Source organism: Hakea prostrata, chromosome 3, assembly GCF_041222555.1.
Source record: "Hakea prostrata isolate BN-2017 chromosome 3, UWA_Hpros_2, whole genome shotgun sequence".
NCBI lineage: Eukaryota > Viridiplantae > Streptophyta > Magnoliopsida > Proteales > Proteaceae > Hakea > Hakea prostrata.
In genome coordinates, this window is record NC_142602.1 from 6741235 (window position 1) to 6757715 (window position 16481).

At 36.8% G+C, this 16481-nt stretch overlaps 2 protein-coding genes across 2 annotated transcripts; one reads left to right on the forward strand and one right to left on the reverse strand.

Annotated features, from left to right (window-relative positions):
• Window positions 1-1037: 1037 nt before the first annotated feature.
• LOC149020432 (uncharacterized) lies at window positions 1038-2147 on the forward strand. Its single transcript, XM_089148567.1, has 2 exons — window positions 1038-1866; window positions 1980-2147. The coding sequence occupies exons 1-2, from the start codon at window positions 1234-1236 to the stop codon at window positions 2136-2138; spliced, it is 792 nt and encodes a 263-aa protein (XP_089004693.1). The 5' UTR covers window positions 1038-1233; the 3' UTR covers window positions 2139-2147.
• Window positions 2148-3415: 1268 nt separating this feature from the next.
• On the reverse strand, window positions 3416-12341 carry LOC149020433 (uncharacterized). Its single transcript, XM_089148568.1, has 5 exons — window positions 12223-12341; window positions 8203-8295; window positions 7977-8077; window positions 4056-4134; window positions 3416-3961 (listed from the first exon to the last, which is right to left on the reverse strand). The coding sequence occupies exons 2-5, from the start codon at window positions 8203-8205 to the stop codon at window positions 3914-3916; spliced, it is 231 nt and encodes a 76-aa protein (XP_089004694.1). The 5' UTR covers window positions 8206-8295; window positions 12223-12341; the 3' UTR covers window positions 3416-3913.
• Between the last annotated feature and the right edge of the window lie 4140 nt (window positions 12342-16481).

Sequence of the window (16481 nt, forward strand, 5' to 3'; positions counted from 1 at the left end):
ATTTGGTTTGGAAAGGAATTTAGTTTGAATTGGGAAATTACAAGGAAATTGTAGTGAAATGAATTACATAGGATGTGAATCCTCTATTGACAACTACCATGGGAGACTGGGGTTTATTGTTCTAAATAGATATAAGAAGATTTATGGAGCTATCTCAATCCCTTTCTCCTTAGTGAACAATCTTCAAGCTGAATCTATGGCAGTTCTCTTTGCAACTCAACTCAATGGGCTATGGCAGAAGGATTTTCCAATGTGATCATTAAGTCTACTTGTGCCTCCCTCATAATAGTTGCTTCTCCTTCTATGGATGATACATTGGAAGTACAATCAATTGTTTCACATGTACTCTTTGTATCTCAACTTCTTAGTCCTCTTTATTTTGTCTTTGTTGCTAAATGTGCTTACTTTCTAAGTTAGGAAGGCCATGTCTCTTAAACCCAAGACAATCTGACTATCTTTCTCTCTTTGGTTAATTGATCTATGTATTCAATTTTCCTCAACTTTCAATGAAAAATTTGATTACCAAATAAAAAATATAAAAAATCATAGACTTTCCCTAATTATCGCTTATTGTTATTGTTGGCTTCGTACAAAAATGGTTATTGCTGTCTTCTAAGGTTTCACAGTTTTACAAACAAGATTTGAGATTTGAAAGAACCGATCAACACCCTGTCCAAAGTCCAAACCATTCATGTGAAATTTTGAATACGTTGCCAATGATGGGTTAGTAAAGCGGTTAAATGCCCAACCTCCACAGGAAGATCTTTGGTTTGCACTCATTTGGCGGCATTAATATTCTCATTTGCATCCTCGTATATAAGAAGCTCTTAATCCCAAAAAAAAAAAAAAATCTTAATACGTTTCACTGCTCAGGAATCAGGATTCAATCGTCAATAATGCCCTCTGCAGTGGCGAGTCTTCATGGAATATCTTCGCTTCCAAACAGCAAAAACATTTCAGGTCAACAGTCAAAGGGAAACAAAGGCACTCATGCGCAAGTTAGAGAAGGGTAGCACGCAAAGATACAAACCCCAGCCCATCATCGTCAGTTGGTCACGATTCCCGTGTCTGTTTTTTATCCACAAGCATGTCTCACGCTACAAATGGTAATAGGGAAACACGGAGGCGCATTTTAGCACATTGTATTCATCGTCGTCACACACTCACAAAGTCACACGACTCACACCTAGCAACTGCTGCAAATCTGCAGAGACCCCAAGGCTTGCATCAGCGATGGATCTAACCTGCAAAAAGCAACCCAAAACCAAATCCAAAGCCACAACACTCATCAAGAAACCCTCCTTCTCGTCTCCCCAGGATCCCGTTATCCCTTCCTCCACACTCAACAGAATCACTTCCCATTACTCGAAATGGAATCTAAATCAAGCCCATGTTCAAAGACGCCGTCCCTCTGCAACTGCAACCTTAAAAACCGCAGCAGATCCTTCTCCTCGTGTCGACTCCCATCTGCAAGCTAAAGCCATGACACTCTCCGCCAATGCAGATTCCTCATCCCTGTCCTTCCTTAAGAACAACTACCGCAACCACCACCACCACCAACAGAAGCAGCAAGTCAACATGGAAAAGAAGCAGAGCAAAACAGAGAAGGGAAAAGAGAGAGATAAGGTAGTAGAACACAGAGAAAAAGATGAGCCAAGGAGGTCATCAGTCTCGCTCCATGGTAGAAGAAATTCATTCTGTGATTCACAGATGGAGTTGGGTGAGTTCTTCTCCACCGTCGGTGTGAAAGTTGTCGCCGTCGACATGCCACCTTTTATGCAGATCCATGCCGTGACTTGTGCACATAATACATACCATGGCCTTGATAAGTGCACTTCCAAGACATTAGCCTTAACTCTCAAGAAGGTGAGCAATCTAACCTGCAATTTTTATTTTTTTTTCTTCTTTTTTTGGGATTTTCGGTGTTCTTGGTAGAAATGTGTGATTCCATTCTTGGGCTTTGGGTTCTGATGCTACAGGAATTTGATGGGGTATATGGACCGGCTTGGCATTGCATCGTGGGAACCAGTTTTGGGTCTTTCGTGACGCACTCGGTGGGAGGGTTCTTATATTTCTCAATGAATCATCATAAGCTCTACATCCTTCTGTTTAAAACTACCGTGCAGAAAGCAGATTGAAACCGAAAAGCCCAGAAAGGGGTTTTGTACATTGTCTATCGTTCGAGTTTTATATCTTGTTTTATGTTTCTGGGTTCTGGTGACTGGCAAGAAGAGAAAGCAGTAGTGAATTTAGTCTTTCAGTTCCATATTTGTAAGGAGGACCATTTAGAAACAGATCTTTTTAGCATTACTGACTTTTGAATGATTATTATTAAGAGGCTTTCACAGAGAAACCCAGTTGATCAAACTAGAGTCCACTTAGAATGGATCTTGCTTCCTCTAAGTTACGATATGGGGTCTCAATCATTAGTGGCACTGGTCTGCTGGTTAAGAATTAGTAATCTTACCTTTAATATCATTCAAAGTTCTGTTTCTTAATCTCTCCTGAATCGGTTGCTTCATCTGTCGTGATAATGACGGCACCAGATCTGCAAAAAGGTAGGACATCGGTGTCAAGTCTATTCTTCTGGAAGAGTCGAAGAGAGTTTTGTTGTTTGTAATTTTCACCAAGGCATCATACATGGGGAAGTATGATTTTCTTGGATAATTTCCACCCGTTCACCAAAAAAAAAAAGATAATTTCCACCCAGAAAATATAGTCGATATATTTATCTCTTGACCCTTTCATTAAGAAAAGCCTAGCCAGCAAACTATACTACTACCTAACACAAAGGGCATAGAGGCCGGATCCTCTCCCCATGGGATGCACTTTTTGCTCTCCGATGACTTTACAACCACACATTCCATGCGGCCCACAGGCGAAAAACAATAAAACATTTGAAAAAAAAAAAAAAAACTCATCACTTCACCTGTGAGATGTCATAAAACCTTGCTAGTTGGGCATGAGTGCATGACTGAATGAAACTTTGCTGCTGCCTTGTTGGCAGCCGAGTCTTTTCAATTTAGGTATGGCACTAGGATTCCAAAAGAATATATATAGCCTAGGCCTTGTATCTAACATAGCCTCAAACAGAATTCATTAAAATTTATGTTGCTGATTCAATTCAATTGGGACAAGACTTATTGTTGTTGTATCGTACCAGAAATCTGAAATCATCATAACACGAAACTAAAAATAATATGTATAGCTTAGGCTTTGTATCTAACATGACCTCAAATAGAATTGATTAGGAAGTAAGAATCTAAATAATCAACTCTATTTAGTTGGACCAAAGCTTAATGTTGTTGTTGTATTGAACCAGGAATCGAAATCATCATAACAAGAAACTAAATTTTTTTTTTTTGGGAAGGGGGGGTACATGTAACTTAAAAGGAAGAACTTCTAAACCCCGTAATGATCCCAAAGAGTAATCAAATCGGCAGCTACAAATAATGGGGTTGTGACACATAGCATAAAGAATCTCAGCCTCTGTTGATACGACATACGAATTGGTCGATAATGGCAAGTTTAACATCAATTAGTATATTCAAAAACATGAAATCGAAGATCAACTGATGGATGGATGAATTGTTATGCCTATCGTATAAAGTAGATAAAGGTCTTTCCTGATAATTACCACTCACAAAAATGTCCCTTGATTTTATTATTCCTCTGTTGTGCATAATTCTTGCTCATTTTATTGGAAAGAAGGCTACTTAATCTTAAGGCTCCTGAACTCTTCCTGTTATATAGAATTTCAACTATATGGAGTCTTAGTAATAAAAATAACGAATCATACTGGCATTTCTCTCTATCTTGTGGTTTTATTTAGCCTAATAACCATTAAACTCTCCAGTAATCAACTGTTCTAAAAGTTTCTTCTTTTAAACCCCTGTCAACCCGTCTATGGAAGTCAAACATAAACTCCAGACGTAAGTAACAGGAACAACGATCCAAAACCCTGCCAAAAAAATCAATTTGCGATGTTGTAAGAATGTTCTATTTATGTCATTGCAAAGGCAAGGAATATTTACTAGTTTGGCGAATAGACATACCAAGAAAACAGATGCCACTGCACCAGTTGTGAGCTCCTTGGTTAAGCTTCGGCGTTGCTTGGTTGCAGTGGCTTCATAGCTGCAGGATCACATTATTAGCATATAAATAATAACAAGGAAAGAGTGTGTGTGTGTGTCTCCGTGTGAGAGAGAGGGAGAGAAACTTTAGTTTAATGATCTCCATTGCATATTCTTCAAATGATGGTATCATCTCAATATCCATAGATCTTCCAAGTTCAACCATTTGATGGCTAATAGAAATGCTCAAATGTTTCTAAAAGAATCTATTATGTGTGATCCAAATTCTTATAGCCAGGTTAGAAGATGGATCCACACCGACATATTCTGATGGGCAACACAAATGACCTGATAAAGTCTATAGATATGTACCCTATATTCTTGTCCGAAGTCATTGTGAGATTTCTGATTTTTGCCTTTCAAGGTTTTGGGTTGAGAGATTTCCACTATAATCTTCTTCCTACATAGTGAAAGTTCTTCCTCTTCGCCCAAAAACATAGCATATTATGTTGGTGTTTAAACCACGTTAAATCTCCATGTTCATTCGATTTGTTATTGTTTCTGTTCGTTATTTCTTCATGTTCGTTCTAATTGAATGAACTGTGAAATTTAAGGAGTTTTCCTTCTATTTTCTATTTGTTTGGAGCAAGGCTAAAGGCCAACAGGGAGTTGGTAATTACAAGTTTGATCCTCAGTACATGATTTAGTAAAAGGAAAATCCTAGATATGAAAAATCTTACGAGTCAAACAGACCATTAATTCCTTACTCAAGGTAAAAGAAAACAAAAAGGGTTAGAACATGGCAAACAGACATCTATAGAATGCAAAGAGTTTGAAGTCACATTTCTTCTAGAACAAATCTTAATGAAGAACTGAAAGAGAAGCAGATGTTCAAAGACACACGGCACATCCTGATTCTGTTTGATGAGGTGCATGGCAATAAAATTTCAAAGTATACTAGCACCATAATATGTGCACAAGAATGCCTCTCATGCAAGAAAAGAAGTCAGCCACCAATTTGCAACAGCCAAATACGATTAATTCTCATCTAATCTCTCATCTCCATGTGGGGTATTTACTATAAGGGGCTTAAACAGGCAATTAGAAGTCATAATAGAACTAGAAATAGGAATTTTAAAGTAAACATAACACCAACCTTTCGGCTTATGTTTGAAGGACATGAATTCTGAAACTTAAATACAGTTCTAGGAACAGACTCAATTACCCTAACTTAAATTGACCGGCTAACCCTAACTTAATCTGAACCAATATTGAACCAGTTCAAACACTAAAACAAAAAAAAAATCTAATAAATCAAATATACCTCCGTATGCAGCTGATATATCTCCATTCTAGGCCCGATACATTCTAAGAGGAACCAAAAGGCCTACAGCTCATATAACCCAATCCTGGCTTTTTTAGGGCTTTTTTAGGGAAAACAAGCTCCCTTCAGTTGTGGCTCTGCATCAGCGCCTCTCTTAGATGCAGTGATCAAGGGTTTAAAAAAAAACCATTATCTAAATAGATAAGCACCATATTTTCTATTATAAGCTTAAGAAGTGGCAAATTATTACATAATCAAAACAGAACCAGGCTGATGAAAGGGCACATGAAAATGACAGTGGGAGGACGTTGTGCAATAGATAAATCTACTGCTTGCAATTTCTGTACATATAAAAAAAAATTAAATAAGGAAGATGACCATAAATTTATCCACCACAAAAATGATGACTAGAACAGCAAAAGTAAAATGCAAGGTTTGCAAACCTGCTTAGTTTTCTAGTCAAAAGGAAAAACAGTTCTCTTTTCCCATCCAACCTGAACTGAACTTACAACCCAGGTGCATATTAGTTTTCTCTCTGCTTAATCTTTGGGGCCTGATACCGTGTTGTTCATTGAAACTCCATTGAAGTTCAAGAGAAGGAAGAAAGGATTTTGAGTCTATATACTATTTCACTTGATGATGCATGGACATGCATGGCCATCACAAAGGTACGCACCAGCCTTCCTTTAAGAAAGAAAGAAAAAAATGATAGTTCTTGGTGCCCGATTTAGTACCATTCTTAAAAATTAAAAAATAATAATAATAAGAAAAAAAAAGAAAGAAAGAAAGGAGAGAAAGAGGTACCACCAGTACGTTCATACCAAATGGATATAAAGATATTCATAGACATATTCTTAGCCTATTTTGAATAAGAAATTGCTTCCCACACCCCCCCCCCCCCACCCCCCAAAAAAAAAAAAATCAATGTAGAACCCAGCCATAAAATCATATATATAGATCCTAGAACCATAATTTTTGGATTTCATCCAAACCCTAACCCTGATTTTGGAATTATTGTTTGGTTCTTATTTGGAACCTGAAAGAAGTCAAAGAACAGGCTCCCAGTTGATCTCCTATCAATCTAGGAATATATGACTGGTCAAGGAGGAAATTCTGGAGCATCTTTGACCCTCTTGACTACCCTCCAAAAGGGACTAGCTGGCAGCTTCAAACTGGTCTGGTTTGCTGGTTCAAGTTGAACCACTTGTGGTGGCCCAAATAGACTGGTCATCTTCTGTCCAAGTTCTACATCTCTAATTCTACTTCTATCCATCTCTAGACACTCTATGAAGGGTTTTAAACAAAATATAATGATTCTACATATGGCCTTACCCTTAGGAGTTTCAAAACTAATCATACTATTTTGATAACCTCATTGCATACAATAGTCAAAAATCCCATTTTTTGGTGGTCTCTGCTAAGGAAGCCACTCTTCTAGAATGGAGCAAAGTGCAATAGACCAACTTTTTCACCAACTTTTTCCATAAGAGCTTTAATTGTTTCTGGTGAAGACCATACCGAGATGTGAGGAAAATGAATAATATTGCTGAGAATTTTCAGTTCTACCTATTTCAATATCTAGTAAATTCATGTTTGGTTTTATTTGTAATTCCAATTCTGTTAAATAAAGGGTTGGAAGGTGGGACTGATATGTTTGATCATTCCACTCAGCCCCCAAGTTACCTTCTTCACATCTTCACTCACCATCACCTCTACCCTTAAGGGTTTTGAACTTGTCACAAATATGAAACCAGAGAATGGGAGAGAGGCTGCAAAAAAGTGATCGTGCTATTATGTTCCCATAACCAAATTTGAAACCACTGACCATGATGCAAGTTGGAAACGCAAGATAAGAGTTAAAGGAGCAACGCGGATAGCATTACACAAGTGCAAGAATTTCTCCACTTAAATATGACTTTCCATAAAGGAATGTCTTATGGGTACAACTTGTCTTTAGGATGAGGGGTGAAGTAGATTATTCTAGTTGGTAAAGTCATTACTTGATACAATTTGTCTCACTTTCAAGCACATGAATTATACTACCGCACCAAATATATTTGATGGGGGACATCTCATATATTCACTGGTTAGCACTACATCCCACTGAAGAGAAACTCTTCATCAGAATGCTGTAAGAAACAAAGCTGTGCAACCCAATTGCCCGTAACAGTGGGCTGAAGTGACAAACTCAAAACATAACAGATCCATAACACAACACTAGATCCGGAGACAGTCAAGGCCCTGCAATTCCTCGTTTTAGGGTTCATCCAGGATTTGAATTGGCAATCTAAAAACACGGCTTACGTAAATTGCTAGATATTGAAATGGAACTTTCTAGGGTGAAAAAAGTTAACCATCAATGATGATCTAAGAATTTTTGGAGCTTCTCCCCATAACTGTCTATAAATTCAGTCTAAACAAATACATAAATTGTACAAGATCATGAACAGCTTTACTCACATTCTAACATATTAAATAAGCAAAAAATTTAAATAACGAAATTAAACGCAACATAAGACTTTCACTCTACCATTATATTTCAGAGAGAGATAAAGCATATGTTGGATTCGATTGCTCACATGAAAAATGAAGCAGTGACTACTAAGCCGATCGCAAGCATGAAAAATGCCAAAGTTGGATAAAACGCTTCTGACACAGGACTTGTGATGGGTTTTGCTTCCTGCACCTTATTCCAAATAAGAACAGCAGAAAAAATATCAAAAAAGAAGAAGATAAAGACAGCTGCTTTACTGACTCTAGCATAGATTCATATCTCTTACTTTTCAAGGTTAAGAGAGTTCTCACCATCCTGAATAAATAACTAGAATGAAGATGAGGGGTGCCGGTTCTTGTGTCTGCACTTGGCTTGCAGTTTTCCGCTCTGTGACAGTGCCGAAACTAGTAAAGGTTCATAACAAAATTCACAAATGTGGTCACAGATTAAAATGTTAATGCCAAAATAAACTCCATTCACTATGTACATTTAAACAGTATAAATATCGAATAGGAAGATTGGGGGAAAAAACAAAAAGGGCGTGTTAAACTTTTCAACAACAAGAAGCTTTTTCCCAACTAAATAGGGTCGGCTACATAGATTCTTGCCTTCTAATCAACTCTGTTTAAGGCCATACTAGATCTAAGGCCTAAGCTATGCATATCCTTTCTCACTACTTCTCTTAAGGTCATCTTAGGTCTGCCCCTAGTATTTCTAATTGCTTCAATTTGGATTAAATCACTTTTCCGTAAAGGGGCATTTAAAGGCCTCCGTTGAACATGATTGTGCCACCTCAAACAACTTTTTCGAAGATTATCACTTATTGGAACTACTCCTAGACCAACTCTAATATGATCATTCATTATCTTATCCTTCCTAGTTTTGTCACTCATCCATCTTACCATTCTTATTTCAGCTACACTGAGTTTATCTATGTGATGCTTCTTAACAGCCTAACATTTTGCAGTCTACACCATACATTATAGCTGGTCATACAATAGTCCTATAGAATTTTCCTTTGAGCTTCAAAGGAATATATCAATCACATAAAACCCCGAACACACCTTTACACTTCATCCACCCTATTTTAATTCTTTGGAAAACATCATCCTTTATATCACCCTTTTTTTTCTTCTTTCATTTTATTTTATTTATGATTGCGCCAATATACCTAAAACAATCACTTTTGAAAAACAACACAAATATGAAAATAGAAGGTCTACATTTTAAGTATTTAGATTTTTCAACCATGGAACCAAACACATAAATTGTTGCTCCTGAATCTGAGTTGATTTTAAATCAGATGTCTGCACATGAAATGAACCGTAAGAGTGGGCCACCTCTGTGAATAGGAAACCACCTCAAACGATTTAGTCAGAATCCAGATAACACAAAACCTCGTGATGAGGAGTTAGAACTTAAAGAGCATTCAATGCTAAGAGTTATTACAAGAGAGTAATGTTGTTGTTTTCTCACCTAACCCCTTCCTTTCATTCTTTATCTTTATACTTAGGATCCACGATGTTTTCATGGAGAAGATTCTCTTGTTCCCTTAGATTAACATATGCTCAATAAAGAGTCCAGATTAATTATAACGCCTAGCTTGCTGGAGAAGCCAAGACACAAATCTTCTTAGAGAAGCTAAAGGTGCAACACACCAAGCTTCAGATATTATCCAAAATATCTGCTCACGCAATCCCTCGATTTGACATGCAATTAACGTGGATAGATATCTTGGTGATTGACGTTAAGTTCTCAAGATAATGGAGCGGCACATTAAATGCCGAATTTAATGTTCTGACGCATCTTGATCTTCCCCGAGAAGTAACATCTCTGAAGGTGTTTTAGGGCATCCACTCTGTCATGTGGCACTACCTACATGGAGCTTATCGTAAAGCTAGCCTCCTTGAATGTCACTTTCCAGAAAGTACCCAGCAATTCATCGTTGTCCCTCTAATTGGACCAGCACCCAAATTGCTCGTACCAAATCAGATGGTTCAACCCGGTTCGTTAGCTTGAGAAATTATGGCATAGCATAAGCCCCCCTTAGTTTCTGGATTTGGAACATTCAAATTCAGGAAGTAACTTAGCGGGCCCATCCTAGATCCAACGTGGAACAGATGAGAACTCAAACCGCCAAAAGTGCTTTTTGAGACGCAAGTAATTAATGCTCTGAAGGTTTCATCAGTAAATAAGGTGACGTGTCAGGAACCCAACGCATATGATTGATGGCCACGTTTGCCCAACAACTCCTTATAATTAAGAAGAAGAAACGTTACGTGTTGGCAGCCGTTGATCTTGGAACGATCCAGGCTATTCATTCAAAATTTACCTGGGTATAACACCCTTTGCCTTCGTCGTTTTCTTTTCTTCTTCTTTTTACTACTACTGCAACTGTTAAAGCTTCCAAGCCTCTTGCAACCTTGTGTGAGGTCATTCTTCTGCTAACTTCCTTTCTGCAACTTTTTACCTGATAGTAAGTTCTTACCACAAGTCTGAGTCATCGGTAAAAAACTAATTAAGAAATACAACACTCAGGGGAACCTTAACGTCCCTAAGGAACCTTGGAGGGAGTTTGGGATTAGAGGTCACTCTTTCGTAGGAGAGTTTCCCACATCTCCTTCAAACCCTACACCTGCTTCTTGTAGTGAGTGTGTTCGAGAAGATGCAGCGTCTAAAGGCATCGTTGAATTAGACTTGGCCACAGCTGAATATTTCGAAACCCCTTGAGATAGAAGACATTCCAACTTTACACCTAGATCTGGTCCACAATATTTCCCATCTCTTCTACGTCCCCATCATCTTCAACTTAAGAAGATTGCTTTCAAATCCCATATGACTTCAAGGTGAGGATTTTGGGCCCTTTTGAGAGGGTCTGCCTACTAAGATAGAGAATTCTCTCTTTATTTTGATTACATGCTAGGAGGCATGAGAATACCTTTCCACCCCTAACCATCTGATTTGGTACGAGTTATTTGGGTACTGGTCCAATCAGAGGGACAATGATGAACCACTAGGTACTTTCCGGAAAGTGACATTTCAAGGAGGCCAGCTTTATGATAAGCGTCATGTAGGTAGTGCCACATGACGGAGTGGATACCCTAAAAAGCCTTCAAAGATATTACTTCTTGAGAAAGATTAAGATGCATCAGAGCATTAAATTCAACATTTAATGCACCGCTCCATTATCTTGAGAACTTAACGTCAATCGCCAAGATATGAATCCACGTTAATTGCACGTCAAATCAAGGGATAGCGTGAGCAAATATTCTAGATAATATCTGAAGCCAAGTGTATTGCACATTTAGCTTCTCCAATAAGATTTGGGTCTTGGCTTCTCTAACAAGCTATGCGTTATAATTTGGGCTCTTTATTGGGCATATGCTAATCTAAGGGAGTAGGAAAATCTTCTCCATGAGGACATCATGGATCTTAAGTATAAATGTAAGAATGAAAGGAGGGGGTCATATGAGAAAACAACAACATTTACTCGCCTGCAATAATTCTTAACATTGAATGTTCTTTGAGTTCTAACTCCTCAGTACAAGGTTTTGTGTTATCCAGAATCTGACTAAATCGTTTAACGTGACTTCCCATCCAGGCGGCCCACTCTTACGGTTGATTTCATGTGCAGACATCTCGTTAAGATCAGCTCAGGTTATCTTTGAACCAACTCAAGTCCAATGCAGATTCAGAAGCAACAGAAATATACCCTCAAAACGAGGAACCGTTATCTAATGCGGATATCAGAAGTTCAAAGCAAGCATTCCAAATTCCACGTATAGTAATTGTAACAACTAAGATCTGAATTCTAGGGCTCATTTAATCGATGTTCAACCATTCAAAGTTTCATCGAGGAGCAGTTTCTGAAACGAAGTTTGAACTCTAATTCTTGTTAGTCATCTATTCCTGAGATTCACCAGGAAAAGGCACCATTTTAGCGGCATTACCTACGGCTCAGTCCCAAGTTTTCTGTTCATTTCCCACCTCAGAAGCAACGACTGCGAAGATCATTTTCGGACATTTTCAATAGCGAAATTTGAACAGTCTGCTCCAAGGATTGGGGGTAACAGGTTTTTGTTGAGATGAGTTTCATAGAATCCACATCTAACAGCAATTTGTGATTCGAACCTCTCAATCAGTCAAGTATCAAGTATCAGAATCTCCGAAACCCCAAGTGAATATAACCACACCATGATTGCGACTAAAACACCTTTTATCATACGGAATAGAGTCACAATCACGAATATATCTGGCTTTCAGCAACAGTTCCATGAAGAAACGAAATCGGAAGCAAAAAAGACAGAATGTAAGAAATAGAGGGACTTTACCTCCGGCTTTATCGAAACGTCTAGGAAGATCAGGCGATTCAGGTCTCGATGTCGTAGACGACTCGAAATCGAGTAGTCGATCGTAAAGTTAGCAGCTTCGCTATAGACACTCCGATGCAAAAGGCCAATATAAAAATGGGGGCAGGAGTGTAAATTTCTAATTCCATTTATTTTTTAACAAAAAACACATAAGAAATGGAAGAGGGTTTACCGTTTACTCTTCCTTTCTAATGAATGTCGGTTTTAACTTTTAATTAGCTGTTTAACCTTGTTTTAATTATGAGTCAATATCAGAACGGAACGGCGTAGCCTCGTGCATTTTGTTTTTTTTGAACGGCGTGCATTGGATATGCCGTTTTTCGCGTAAAGCTGCGAAGTCTTTAATTCCCTTGTAAGCCAGACCTATGCAAGAACCGCGGAGCTAGATTTGGCTTCTTTCCTTTCCCTCGCAGTTTCTTTTTAAAGGGCATGTTTGGTTACATGAATCCAAATATTTCAAATCTTTTGATTTATATACCTATTTGGTTGTAAAAATCTTTAGATTCATGGAATATAGAGATTCATTTTTTTACACTAAAAATGTGAATCTGTAGATTTATGAGTAAAGGTTGAATCCAGAGATTTCAAAAAAGCTATACATTTGCACATTCACAAAAATCAATCAAATAGGTTTTAGGATAAATCCACAGATTTCATGCCATAACCAAATATTTAATTTTATAAATTATGACTCCATAGTTTTGAAATCTCTAGATATTTGAAATCTCCAGACTCATGTAACCAAGCAGGCCCTTAGCTTATGAGCCCACAGGCATTGTGACTGAATTGGACTATAGCATGGTAATGGTTGTTTACTTGTTTATACGTCTTCCCCACAACCAATTATATATATATATATATATTGGATATGAGGTTCATCCGGGCTAGCTTGCGCGCATTACGATTACATCCTCAAGGGAGCTTTTATATAATTAATGCCGTCGAATGGGTGCGAACCCAATACCTTCCCTAGGGAGTTTGATCCTTTAACTGCTTTAGTAACCCATCATTGGCACACAAAGAACTTTCTAAAGACACTTATGACACCACCCTTAATCATGCATTCATTTAAGGATTACCAATGTTTTGTGGCTTTGTATTTCATCTAAACCTTTTGTTTTTTTGGTAAGATATTTTATCTTCAATTTCAAATAATCTCAAGGGGCCGACTTAGTCGGTAAATACTAACATCTCATAAATAAGAGGTCAACAATTTAAAATTTCTTCAAGACAGAGCTTTCCCCATGTATCACTTACCCCCTCCCCTCTATTTTCAAACTACAGCTCCAAAGAAGAAAATTTTCACCTTGGAACCAATGTAGGGAAGAGCTAGATGCTTGAGTTTTGCAGTCATATGTCAAGAGAACGGACAAAAAAATTGTGTAAGTGACTCAAGGCTTTATTAAAATTATCCAAATGGTGGACATTAGAAATAAACAAAATTGATTAGTGGAATTGTTAGAGTTCATAAATGAACAGTCCCACTTATGATAAATTTTGAAACAATTGTTGTGTTCAATTGAACCTTTAACATGTTCGGACAATTGTTTTATAACATTGACCGTTCGTTACAGTGAAAATCATCTCTACTGTTTATGGATATAATTTTCGGATGAATCATGGAAATCTTATCATAAGTGTATTTTCATGTCTCTTAACACTCAATATGACCCTAACCAAATTGACAGGTAAAGACAAACATGGTTTAGGTTTTATTTCATTCCATTCAATAAAGGAGATTGAAGGGGAAAGATCCAACTATCTAACTTAAAAAAAAAAAACCTTTGAAAAATCTACCCCAAACAGAAGAATCCTAACTTTGAGTGAGTAATCCTAACTTTGGAAGTTAGGAATACATACCAGAAACCAGTGGAGTTATTTATCTGTTTAATGCATTGTACTATAAAGCTCACTAGGGCTTCCCATTCTCATTCATCTCAATTGATTAAACAATACCAAAAACTCTCTTTAGATTAAACATATTCATAAATTAAAGCTCGGTAGCTCTGCCCAAATAAGGTTAGGGATGTGATGGTGAAGTGACTCTGTTTCTTCTTCTGCATGTGCATTTCTTAGGAAATCCAATATACTTAACAATACATTAATGTAAACAGAAAAGTAGCCAACGAGTTCAGTATTGAACAGTTTCTCAAAACAAACCTTTCAAACAAGAGAAGATATAGGACTCAATTTGATACCTTATCAAGTGTTTATGCTTTGAAAAATACTAAAAACGTTCAACTGGAACTAGAAATACTTTTTAGGTATTTGATCAAACTTGCTTCTAGGAGTGAAAACGCTATCATTAGGGCTTTAGCAGAGTTCTTATACTTATAATGTTAAATTTCATGAATACCCTCTCTGAACTCGTTCACTTAAACCTAACATGCACCTAACTTTTGCTTGAGGAATACAACAATAAATAGTTATTGTATTAAAACCGTTTCTTAAAACAGAAATTTCAGCCAATTTTTTGTTTCTCGAAACAATTCAAGAAACACTAGAGATTATATTTCGGTCAGATATCAAATAAACGCAAAATCACTCCAAAAATCATGAACACAACAAGTGGAAGTGCTCTATCTTTTCTCTAAGCAGTGATCCAAAAGAAAAAGGAAAATCTAACTACTGTGGCACATGGAATTAACAAACAAGGCATTGCCAACCTAACCTTTATGGTGATTGGCATATGCCTTTTACAAAATTAGAGCTTCCTTCTTGAGTCTTATCTTCTTTGACAAAGAGGCCTTCTTTTGAATTTATGTATTAAACACAAATTCACTTTAGCTTTCTTTTATTTCTTACTCTCATCTAACTAGGCAAAGCATTAAGATCCTTTTAAGCATTTTGGGAACAAGGACAATAAACTTTCATTTCTATTTATCTTCTTTAATGTAGACAAAGACATTCTCATACATCTTACCTTATTACTTGGCTATTGCACCCTAATTACTTGCCATGAAAAAGAGATGGGTATGGTGGGATCGAGCATTCTAGTGGAACAACTACGTTTAAAAGCTAATTTATTGTGCCTAACTTCTTCGATATTTTGATGGTTCTTGACTTGTACCTAATCTTAGGAGCATCTCAACATGATATTAACTTGTTGGATATGTGTGTCCATCACATTTTATCTAATTATATCATATATAAGTTAATTTTGTATCATCATATTACGTGTGATGTGTTGTAATGTGATCTTGAATTATCCTGTCCATGATCAAGATAATATTGCCATACAACTTCGGAGTTATTACACTTTTATTTTTTCAAATTGTGAAATATAAATGTATGTATTCATATTGTTTGGGTGTTAGACATTAGAAAGACTATTTGATAGCTATTGTATTCATATAAATGTATTCATAGCTGAGTGATCCAATTTGATATGAATGAATAAAGGAATCTAATGCTTCAACTTACTAATCATTTTATTTTTTTTAATATCTGTAAAATTTATCATTCCCTGGATCCACTAGTTAAATGATCTTATGTCGTATCTATGGTTATGAGGAAAAAAAGAAGACACACCTAAACTTTGTTCATTTGTGTGGCCCTTGAACATAGGAGGAGAAGAAATCACTGGTCAGGCCTTGTGATCAATATCACTGCTATGATTATAAACTGAGATACCCAATTTTGTAATAATCAAAAAATTATTGTTTGCTAAATATTCTTTGTAATCAAGTTCCTCAACGGGTAACTTCTCAAAGTTCTTACAAAAAAAAAAAAAAAAAAAATCTCAAAGTTTAATTCAATAAAATGTCTAATTTGTATCAACGTGCATTGTGTGTATATTCATAAATTATTTTTACATTATTTTGTAATATTCCCATACAGTTAGGTTTCACTTTTGTACCAAGAGATTCTCTCTCTGCAATGGAGTCCATAGCTCAGACGTGTAACATGCAACACCATGATCCATTTCCACTCCATGTGTTCAGGACCTTTTGAATGATGTTATACCATAATCTAGTAAGTTTCTCTTGAATAATTTCATTTATAAAAAGAAGTAGTCGTATAATTATGTATTTTTTTTTTTGTAAATTGAATATGTTTTTCTTGTCAACGCTGTTCTAGTGGTTGAAACGAACACCTCTTAGTGGAAATATCGTGGGTTCGACTATCGCTGAGGCATATTAATATCTCGCATCCCTCGACTTAATAAAGCACCCTTTGAACAAAAAGAACAAAAATAACAACAAGAAAAAAAATGTTTT